This window comes from Vicugna pacos, chromosome 3, assembly GCF_048564905.1.
Source record: "Vicugna pacos chromosome 3, VicPac4, whole genome shotgun sequence".
In the NCBI taxonomy this organism is placed as follows: Eukaryota; Metazoa; Chordata; class Mammalia; order Artiodactyla; family Camelidae; genus Vicugna; species Vicugna pacos.
Window position 1 is genome coordinate 83,520,537 of NC_132989.1, and position 12,221 is coordinate 83,532,757.

At 33.7% G+C, this 12,221-nt stretch overlaps 1 protein-coding gene across 3 annotated transcripts in view; it reads right to left on the bottom strand.

Moving 5' to 3' along the window:
* The window catches only part of GPBP1 (GC-rich promoter binding protein 1), a 58,170-nt gene that overhangs the window by 1,030 nt on the left and 44,919 nt on the right, over window positions 1–12,221 (bottom strand). For all 3 annotated transcript variants that reach the window (XM_006206020.4, XM_015240730.3, XM_031675850.2), the window contains 5 exons: window positions 10,636–10,820; window positions 9,879–10,019; window positions 8,434–8,601; window positions 7,496–7,683; window positions 4,397–4,499 (listed from right to left, as the gene is read on the bottom strand). In XM_006206020.4, coding sequence (XP_006206082.1) covers window positions 4,397–4,499; window positions 7,496–7,683; window positions 8,434–8,601; window positions 9,879–10,019; window positions 10,636–10,820 — 785 coding nt within the window. The remainder of the gene's footprint in view (window positions 1–4,396; window positions 4,500–7,495; window positions 7,684–8,433; window positions 8,602–9,878; window positions 10,020–10,635; window positions 10,821–12,221) is intronic.

Below are 12,221 nucleotides of genomic sequence, written 5' to 3' on the forward strand. Positions count from 1 at the left end.
CAAGTAAGGTATTTTACAAAGGGAAGTCTTTAACTAGCCACAGAGATTAAGATATTAAAAAATATATTAAATGTATTTCTGAAAATGAGAAATCAGAACTAAAGGACTAGTATGGTAATAAGAATTAAGGCCAAAGATCACATATGGGAGGCTTGAAATTAGCTGTGAAGAATTTGTATAGAAATCAAATCTGATCTTTATCTCTGATATTTTCTAAATAACTGTATTGTTCCCAAGGGGGAAAATACATCTATTAGGTCTCCTAAAATCAGCTCCCTCTCTTGCATTCCTGTCTAAAATGATGATAGGATAATTATCAGCTCATAGGTTACTGATTCTTTTCCAGGTTAAGTCTCATAGAGACCATGTTTTTTTACTGTCATTTCTCTACTTCAGGCCCTCATTTATCCCCCCCCCCCCAATTATTACAATATATTCCCAACTTATCTCCCTGACTCTAGTCTTCCAAATTACAATCCCAATATACACCTTACACTATACCTGTACTTCCACATGTACAAACTGTTTCATGTGCCTAAAAACACCTTGAAAAGTTTCCTATCATACTCCTGACATGGCATACTAAGACCTTCATAATATAACCATATGGTTTTTTTCAACCTTATATCATGGTTAAGGGCACAGGCTATTAAACTCTAAAGGCACAGGCTATTAAACTCAGCCAGACTTGGGCTCAACATCTAGCTCCATTACTGATAAACTGTATGACCTAGAGCAAGTTAACACAACCACTACAAGCCTTAGTTCTGTCATCTATACAGCAGGACTAATATTACCTACTTCATACAAATACTACAAAATCCCTTAGCACAACACCTAAGGGTATTAAGACATACAACGTTACTTACAATTAGGGTGGCCATGTAATTTATCATTCAAACTAGGACACTTTTGAGAATCAAAGTAAACATCTGTCATTAATAACTACAGTGGGATTAACATGCATAAACTGGGACTCTCGAGGGTAAACTAGGACTTAGATTCACCCTACCTATCATTGTAATCATGATCTTGCATGGGATAAAAACTTTCTACCCCATGATCCAGCCACTTTGAACCCCAGTATGTCCTGAACTCTTTTTGCCTTTGTTTACTCCTTGTATCAGGGGTGTCATTTCCCCCCATTTTACCTGGTAAAGGCCAAATGAATTCCAACTCAATTTTGCTTTTCCAGATCACTGCACTGGAATTAACCTCTAGATTAAATCACTAGAATATAAATTCTATGTGGGCAAAAATTTCTGTGTTTTCCCAAAATTCTAGAATATGACCTGGCATGTGGTAGACACTCAGGAAACATCTGATGAATCTACATGACACACTCTCGTCCTCATCTTGAACGTTTTGAAAACTGCCATCACATTCTGCTTTACATGGGAGTCTATCTCCATGAATTCTTCATTAAACCACAGCACTATGAAGGAACTCATCTCTGTGAACTCCAGTGTATCTTGGGCACAGTGAACACTCAATAAATGTTTGCTGAATTTGAATAGAGTTTGAATTCAGATTCTTATCTGTTATCAATATAAATATTCTTATAAACAGCGTCAGGCCTAGTGATTTTTCAGGCATCTAAATGTCAAATAACATGTCAGTATTAATATAAATATATCCATGCCTTTGTCATTTGTTTAAAAAAATGAACATTATACCTACATGCCATTGCTCTCCAACCCACAGTATGCAAAAATTTTTTACATCAGTTAATTATTTAAAAATTATCAGTATCTACCTGCCCTCATCATAACAAGGTTTTAAAGCCAATTATCTTGGTCAGACAATATCATGCTTTCCTTGGACTACTACCTTATTATAATGGTAACAAATGGGTTTTTCTTGATGCCTTTCCTCAGATTCAAAACAAATCCTTCAAAGAGATACACAAACTAGTAAATCCATAAATCCATACAATGGACTGCTACTCATCAAACCTGGGTGAGTTTCAAAAGGATGAAAGCAGCCAGATCTGAGACTACACAGTGTATGGTTCAATTAGTAAAACATTCTGGAAAGGCAGAACTATAGGAACAGAAAATAAATCAGTGTCTGCCAGGGGCTAGAGCTGGTAGTGAGAGAACTGAAATGCAAAGAGAAACAATGAGGAACTTTTCAGAATGACAGTCATACAACTATACACATTTGTCAAAACTCACCCAACTGTACATACACTTAAAGTGAATTTTTGTTTATAAATCATACAATATAATAAACATGACCAAAAAAATCCTTCGATTTATTATCATCAGTATTATCATCATCAGCTGGTAAAAAAATAACATGATTCACACTAAATTCTGAATAAAAAATTGACATTAACTGGGAAGGAAGAATTACAAAATTGGAAAACAAGTAAAATTATCTCTTCTCACAGACAACATGATCTTATATGTAGAAAGCCTAGATTTCACACACACAAAAAAATCTGTGAGAACATACATAGCAAAGTTGCAAGATACAAAACCAATACACAAAAATAACAATGAACAATCCAAAAAGAAAATTAAGAAAACAATTCTTAAAAAAAATTATTCTATGTATAATAGCATTAAAAAGAACAAAATACTTAGGAATGAGTATAAGGAATAAACTTAACCAAGGAGGCAAAAGACTTCTACACTGACAACTATAAAATATTGCTGGAAGAAATTAAAGAAAACACCAATAAGTAGAAAGACATGGATTAGAAGACTTAATATTGTTTTGGGTAGTATTTGCATCTTAACAGTCTATAGATTCAATGCAATCCCTATCAAAATCCTATAGGTAATTTTTGTGGAAACAGAAAAATCTGTCCTAACATTCATATGGAATCTAAAGGGATTCCAAACAGCCAAAACAATCTCTGAAGAACAAAGATGGAGGTTTCACACCTGCTGATTTCAAAACATATTCTATAACTGTAGTAAGCCAAACAATATGACACTGGAATAAAAAACACACCTAAAGACCAATGAAGTAGAAAGCCCAAAAACAAACCCTTGCATACACAATGATTTTTGACAAAGATGCCAGTCAACCATTCAATGGAGAAAGGACAGTCTTTTCAACAAATGGTGTTAGGAGAAAGAAATATGAGAAATGAGAGTGGGGAAGGGAAGGAAGGAGAACCCCTTTGGTGAGAATGTAAAATGGTGTGGCTGCTATGGAAAATCAGTATGGCAGGACCTCAGAAAGTTAAAAATAGATGACCATATATATATAATCCAGCATTTCTATTTCTGGGCGTATGTCTAAAAGAACTGAAAACAAGGACTTTTTAGATATATCTATACACCCACATTCATAGCAGCATTATTCACAACAGTCAAAAGGTGGAAGCAACCCAAGTGACTACCAATGGATGAATGGATGAATCAAGTGTGATATGCATACAAGAGAATACTACTTAGCTTTTAAAAGAAAGGAAATACTGATATATGCTACACAGATGAACCTTAAGGACATTATGCTAAGTGAAATAAGCCAGTCACAAAAGGACAAATACTGTATGATTCCACTTACATGAGGTACCTAAAGTAGTCAAACTGAGAGACAGAAAGTAGACCTGGTGGTTTCCAAGGATTGTAGAGGGAGCAAGGAATGAAGAGCCATGGTTTAACAGGTACGGAATTTCAGTTTCACAAAAAGAAAAGAGCTCTGGAGGTGAATGGTGGTAATGTATAACAATGTGAATGTACTTAATGCCACAGAACTGTGTACTGAAAAATGGCTGAAATGGCAAACTTTGTTATGTGTATTTTGCCACAAATTTTTAATTAGGACAATGAAGTCTATATAACTAACTTCCTCAAAGACTTCATTCAAAACATTTTAGTGTTTTGAAGATTAGCAATTATAACATCTCCAAACAGAAAAACATTTCTGCATGATCAGAACTATTTTTTTAAACTATAATGAATTTTTAAAAATAAATAAAAACTCTGACACACTTCCTAACATTTTCAAAGGAATACTCTTTCAAAAACGCAACTATGGAGACATATAACGAGATGTTTTAGAATACAAAATATTCTTGTGCAAGGAAAAGGATAAAAGGTGAAGCTGTATTTGGGAAAGCTACTGTTGCATTCTACTTATGCCCAAGACGTTTAAAAAACTTTTTAAATGTCTGGAAAATGACAAATCAGACATATTCTTTATACATCAGACATAGTCTTTACACTAATTCCTAAGCACTGTATACCCATAGATTTAAAATCGTCATCACAGCAGACCTGTTTAAAACAAAGGGAAATCACGCCTTAAGTGTGATGTCTAATAAATTCCTACGTAAGAATATAAAACTTCCCTGCCCCGCCTCAAATGCTTAGTTACATGTTGTTCTGATTAAGGAAGGGAAATTTAAAGTGAACTTTTAAGATTCAAGTCTTACCTGTTCACTAATAACTTGGAATTCTCTCATTTCATCCTCAGTTAAGGGAGCACATGTTTCATCATTTTCACTGTCTTCTTGCCAGCCCATCTCCTTTAACAATCTGGAAAGGGAGGAAATGAATACATTTAATTTAGAACTTCACCCAAGTAAGATAATTCCATTTATATGACATGCAAGAAAGTATGATCCATTATTCACTATGCAAAGTCTGTATGATATACAAAATAAAATTTGAGTTTAAGCTTCAAACATCTTTCTGAAAATGAATAAATAGTTAACATTATGCCCAATAAACTATCTTAAATAATAAGATCAAAACGAACTGCCTAATTGCTTTACCTTTGGTGTCAGAGATTTTATAAGGCTGGAAACCTGAAAAAGGTTCTTTAAGCTAGAAACTGTAGCAAATTTGTTCAACTCTTGTACTAAAAGTAAAAGCAATACTCCTCCCCATTTTCTTTAGGACTACCACAATCCAACATGTTCTCAGCTACTCATTTGGTTTTCTACTTTATAAAAAAAAAAAAAGTTGGGCTACATTACCCTACCTTTATTTTATAATTTATTTATTTATCAATATCACCATAACCTCTTATGTCATACCAGTCATCACCCTCAACACAGTTCAATTGGAAAGAGGCAGTATATTCTACAGTAACATAATGACAATTTTTTTTTAAAAGCTCACAACCAGGACTTAAGTAAGTAAAATAACTATTACGGTTATTCCCTTTTCCTTTCTATTTTTAAAAAGAGTATCTCTATCTCAGGCAAACAAAGTTCAAAAAAAGATTAATGGGGAACCAACCACTATCTCCAGTTGGGCAAGCAAAAACACTGTAGCCAAAACTGCTGCATTTGACTTAGTAACTTCAAAGCTTCTGCTTCTTACATGGCTATATATCTTGTACTGGTCTGATTGCACTGGGGGTTTTGTTGTTGTTGTTTTAATAATTACAGTCTTCAAGCATTTGTTACTCCTATTTACACCTAACTTATCTTCATGCCTGTCACAAATTGGCTACCCTGTTTAATTTTTATACCTTTCTCAAATAAGCTCATAAAATTATCAGTGCTCAGAGACTCAAAATAAAATTTAACACTATACCCACACTTTACACATGAAGAACAAGAATCACATAAGTAAAAATAACTTGCCTACTTGATGGCAAAGAAATGAAAGAAAGAAATGAAATTCTGGGTTTCTGCCTCCTAAGTTATTACACACTGCTTCAAACTCTGCTGCCTCTGGACTAAAATGTCACCATTATCATTAATTACTATTGCTCACATTCCTTTTCATCTTTTACTGTTTCTTTTCCAGTGCACTGTCTTCACTGCAACCTAGATGACCTCCCTGTGGAATGGCATTTCCATTCTCAATACCATCTAGTCCAGAACCTACAGATCTGGGTTGGTAAAAACAACGTAACTGCTTTTGCTAAATCCTTACTTTTACTTGTTTCACTTTTAAAAACTGAATTAGCGAAGGGTATAGCTCAGTGGTACAGTGTGTGCTAAGCATTCATGAGGGTCTGGGTTCATTCCCCAGTACCTCCGTTAAAAAAATTTTTTTTCAAAATAAATAAACCTAATTACTTACCCCCTCAAAAAAAAAAAAACTGAATTATGACTAAATAATAATGCAGATAGAACAAATTATTTCAAATGTTATGAAAGACAAATATTTCTGTCTTTCTCTCCTCTTTCCCCTTCCCTCCAGGGGCTATAAACTGTTAACTGTTTCTAGAATAGCTTTCAAAATACTCCATATAGTCCCTTTTCCCCACAATTAGGAATACACCAAGACACTAATTTGCACTTTGCCTTCTCATTAGCATTTCTTCCCATTTTCTTTCAAACTACTACCAAATCACCCTGATACCACTTTTGCCACCCTCTGCTAAATATTTTCAGTGGCTTCCCACTTTCTAAAGAACAAACTCCTTAACCTTAACACCATGACCACAAATGCAAATTCCTTACATTAGAAAAAGCACAGAATTAGAAGTAGAAGACCTGGGTCATAATTCCTACTCTATCACAAACCAGGTATAAAACACAGGCTAACTCCTTCACTTCCCTGAGCTATTTCTTCATCTGAAGCATTTAAAGAGCTTGAATAGCTAAGGCCCTGCCTCTTCAATATATCTCTAATTCCATTAAGGACTCCATACCCATGTCAAGATATTCCATTCATTGCCTCTAAAACAAACTAGGTATGTATTCAACATCCCTTCATACCTGCTTTTTTTTGGGTGGGGGGGATTTCTTTCTTTATTTTTAATGGAGGTACTGGGAATTGAACCCAGGACCTTGAGCATGTTAAGCATGAGCTCTACTACTGAGCTATACCCTCCCTGCCGTACCCCTTTTTATTCCAAAAGCACAACCTACTACCCATGTCCAAATTAATGTCTTATCCTTTAAGACTTAATTTTGGTCCCAATTAAAACTTTCTGACTAGTGCTCAAGCCATAATGTTATCTACTCCCAGACTCCCTTGAATTTCTGTGGCACTCATTTTTGCTAATTGATTTGGTGCTTAGACAAGAAAACTACCCCTATGATGCTGCAGCTGTCTCTCAACATCTTGATGATACACTGAAACTTGATAATAAAACTAGTAATATATATGCTTGATTATTTCATACTTTGTATTTTAGTTTATACATTTGAATAAAAATTGTCATCCTTGAGAACTGTATCACTGATATCTAATTTGTTTAATCAAGCAATATGAGTTCTTAGATATGTATATAACTTAAGAATTAGAAAGAAACACATACTACAACATGGATGAAGCTTGAAAGTACTGAAAAGTAGACTGGTGGTGGCCTAGGACAGAGTCACAATGAGGAGAAATTCTAAATGAGCACACAGTCTTTCTAGAGTGATGGAAATGTTCTAAAATTAGATTGTGGTGACAGTTATACAACCTCAAATATAACCCACTCCCAAAAAAATCAGCAAATTGAGTAAAGAAAACTATGGTATAATAAATTACATCTCAATGAATCTGTTAAAAAATACTTTCTATAATAATATCAAAATTCTGGATATAAAAAATACAGAGAAAAAAGTAAACACACTAACCTGTGTTCTGCTTCAAGTGAACTAGAAAGAACATCAGTTTGTGGGAAGGTTGAAGACCGAATAATCTGCTGAGAAATTACCGAGGCATTGCCATTCTCTTGCGGAATTTCATTTTCATCAAAGTTTCGGTTTATATCCCTTTCTTGGTGAGTACTATTGCTGTTATGCAAATTAAATGAGTCCTCATCCTGATATTTAGGGAGTTTAAAAAAAGAGAGAAAAGAGTTGTTTAAAAAAAAAACTTTAATAGATCTTGGTTAATTTTCATTGGTAATATATAACTGTAATATTTATATAATCATTTAGGAGACATTCTTATAAAATGTAAAACTAAGCTGTGGGGGAAGGGTATAGCTCAATGGTAGTATGTGCTTAACATGCACAAGGGCCTGGGTTCAATCCCCAATACCTCCATTTAAATAAATAAATAAATCTAACCCCCCCCAATGGAAACAAAACAAACAAAAAACAACAAATTTTTTTATTTAAAAAAAAAAGGGGGGGAAAGTGTAACTAAAATTGTAGAGCATATGCTTAGCATGCACAAGATCCTGAGTTTAATCACCAGTACCTCAAAAAAAAAAACAAAAGAACACCACACAACACAAATAAATAAATCTAATTATCTCCCACCACCAAAAGGAAAAAAAATGTTTTAAAAAAGATTAAAAAAACAACTAATAAGCAGTGAAGGCAAGATAGGGCAAACTGAAGAAAACAAATATGAATTTTTAAATTTCATTTCTGAACAGGAACTACAGAGTAAGAAAAATCTACTTCAGAAAGGAATCATTATTTATGCAAATAGTTAGCTAGCCTTGCTTTCAGAGATATGAAAATCTGCTTGAAGTTTATTTAAAAATCCTAAATTATATCTGCCAAAATATTCTAATGACATGGTAACATCAAACTAAGAATTACATGGCAAGTTCAATTACCTTTTCTGAGCCAGCATGGCTTTCATCTTCATGTTCCTCTTCTACTCTGTCCCTTTTCAATGCTTTCAAAAATTCACTCTTCTTATCAGTGCGCATGCGTGTCAGTTTGGTTAGGCGAGGCTGCTGATTAAGTTTGTCAACAGGTGAAGAGGAATTTGAGCGATTACACTAAGAAAAAATCAGAAATGTCGATAAATATGTAGACAGAGAACTAATCAGTATAAAGTTCACAACTACCACAACTTTCTATTTCACCTTTTTCACAATACAAAATTGATTTCAAATTCTATTTTCCTCTAACCCTGCCATATTTAATCTATCCCACTGAATAAGTAAACATAAGAACTTTCTTATCCCATAAACAATTAAGGTCTGATAACACTAAGAACTATGATTCTAAATTAGGAGTTTAAATACTATTATATAAAATGGATCCCGAAACTGCTTAAACATTTCTATAATACAAAAAAAGAGCAGTTTTGGGGATTGTGTTCCACAGAGTTCTACTAACAGCTTCCAATATGATCTAGTATTTTATAATTATTTACACGTAGCAGGTACACATAAGGTTTATCAGGCAGGATTTCACGAGGGAAAATTTTTTGGGAGGCCAGGAGGGGGCAGCAAATGAACATGTACTGGAGTCCTTTTGTTTCTTGGGGAGTACAAAAGAAAACAGAATGTTAGAATTTTGTGTCACAGGGATTTTAAGCCATGAAAATAAATCAAAATGCCTAACTATTGGCAATAATGTCTGAAGACTATAATGAACTTAAGCTACAATTACCCAACTGAGAATGCTGGCCCTTACATCACAGCTTTAACATTCTGATTAAGAACTAGCATATGAGGAGTTAACATAGTACCCAGAGCAATCTCAGGTATAAAAACATAGTCACAAATGCCTTCTGACCCTAAACTAGTCAGGGAACTCCCTGGTCTAGAGGTTTCAAAAACCTGGTCAAATGAGAAAGAAATATGTAAGCCATCAGGTATTCAAAGTCAGTAAAATAATAATATGCATCTTTCCCTCTTCTTCCTCCTCTCTGCCCCCTCTAAGTGTTAACACTAATAAAATGTCCATCATTTCCAAAAGATTAAATACTACAAATTCTCATTTTTAGTCAAGGTTCAATCCTACAGCATAGCATAACTCTATGACAAATGTCAAAATAGCCATTTTCGTAATTCTTTTCTCAAGAATTACTTTCTGATGGTTAGGTATATAAGTATTTCACTGTACTGATTTTTCTACATTTGTGGATATTTGGAAATTTTGTTAGAAATTTTTAAAATTACCCCAACTTAAAGTGCAAATCAAGGGTAGAATTTATGTCAAGTTTTCTGAAAAGACTAAGGTATCTCATTTTAATGAATTTGATGAAACTGTGCCTTTTGTTCAATGTTTCATTTCTTGGAAGTAATTTTAAATGCCATACACACACCTCTTTCACTGAAGTTGTTGATGGACTAAAATTCTTGGCAGTTGACTTAAAAGTATTGAAGTTGCCAACACCATATGTAGACTCATGAGGGAAAGAAGTCCCAACTTTATTTTCTTTAGTTTGGCTTTTCCACTGTGTAGGCTAAAGAAAAACGCACAAACATTAATGTGTACCTAACAGAGATTATACAGAAGAGAGAGAAAACAAAGTGAACACTATAAAATAAAGATGACTACATGTGGCTCATAAAACCAATTATTTTTGTATTATATCTTAATCATTCCTACATGGTTCTCCTTTCTTTTTTACAAATAAAATCAAAACTTGGTATGCAGATAAAACATCTACCTACACTGCTTTTTTATTTTCAGTTTTATAAGCCTAAATAAAGTTAGGTTTCTTTTGCCTAATACCAAGAAAACACAGTGTGAGAGTTTCAAAAACCTAAAACTGAACAACAAGGAAGGAACATTTTATGTATTACTACTGAGCAAATCTATCACACATGAATCTAACAAAAGAAGTATTTTATAGATTTCATTTACTAGTACTAAAACAAGATAACATTCATGGATAAACACACACATAACAAGTAGAGATAAAATTAATGACACACAGGGGGCCAGCACTTTCCACTTAGAAATCGGCAGCCCACCAATATGCCCACACTTTGATGTGAAATTTTTAACATTTTCCCCCCAAAGTAGTCCAACTGATATCAACTTAAAATTTGCATGTTTAACGATTTAGAACTTACTTTTGTAGGTGGAGCAGCAGGTTTAGGGACTAAGCCTTTATAAACACTTGGACCAGTCCCATTCTTAACTGGCTGTGATGGAAGATTTCCTACTACTGGGAATCCAGATAGCTGTAAATCTTTTGTATTACCTTTCTTAATGACCAGCATCCTTTGAGTTCTAGATTTAGGATTCGGGGGATATTCTGCATAAATAAAGCACGAGCAATAGTTATAGAGTTTAAATTTTAGCATAAAATTCAACCATCAGAATTTTGATTCTAAAATTAAACCACCAAAAGCATAGTATATTCCAAACTTGATATTTAAAAATAACACAGTGGCTTCCCAGGTAAAATAATTAAGCTAAGTAAGTATGAACTATATTCCTGTTCAAGAAATAAAGCTCAAAAAGACTGATCACAGCAAGAATTGATCAATGTCAAGTAACAAAGATGAATTCAGCTAGACTGTGGCCTAGAATGGTAACTATGACCAAGCCAAAAATAACATTCTAGTATACTTTTCATTAGGTATTTTTTACTACAAATTCATCCTAATGGCTCTTAAGACTTAATATATAAATACAGTGTATTTTCCTCATCTCCAGCTTGAAAAGAGAATTTTTCTTTTCCTTTTCATTCTTTTTATGTCACTCAAAGTTATTACCAGTAAGAAAGGAACTACAGTCCCTCTATTTCTAAATTTCTACTTAAGTTATGACTAATGAAAAGATGGATTGTTTTCACAATATCAATTCATTTAAATATTTAATGGCCATTCAATTACATTGACAGCACTATGCAAGTTACAGGGCACTCAACTCAATACCAGCCTCTGAAGATAGTACTAGAAATAACAGTTGCTAACTGAAAGTTATTCTCAAGACAACTACAGTTGCTAAAATATGAAAAAACTACTCCTAGAGTTTGATCAGTTAATGTGTAATCAAACAGGTGTTACAGTGAACACCTTCACAATTATTGCAATGATGTACATCTTTCTTCCCAGACAAAAACTGAAAACATCAGGTTCACAGTTGAAGAGTTTAGAAGAAAAGAATTAATTCAAAGCGAGAAATCACAGAAAATCTAAATTAAAATTAGCTTAAGATATGATCCTGTGAGATGGTGAGTAGGCACAGATGTGTGTAATGATGCCCTGCCTCAAACCAAACTTCCTACTGGATTATCTCAAAAACTAAACAAAATAAGGACTCGTAGGGACATTGCAGGGACTCTCAAAGTTCATCTGAGACTTCAAACTCTTCAGAATACAGTGTTGTTATGGTGCTTCATTTACTGTAATGCTAAAAAGGATAAAAGAACAAAGAATAATGACCTAAATAAACAAAGTGAGATAGGGTTCATCTTTCCAAACGTTAAACACACGTTAATCTACTAGAGTAAACATTCCAACTTCTTGGCTGCTTACATAGGCCCAAGATATGAAGGCTAAGAAAAATATTTTCAGGCACACAAGGACACAGACATTTATCACCAATACACAGTTTTTCTCAAGAACATAATAAAGTCAAAATGAAAATAAAGAATAATGATCTCAAACTGAGGCCAATGAAGAATACTAGAAATAGTGTTAAACAATTT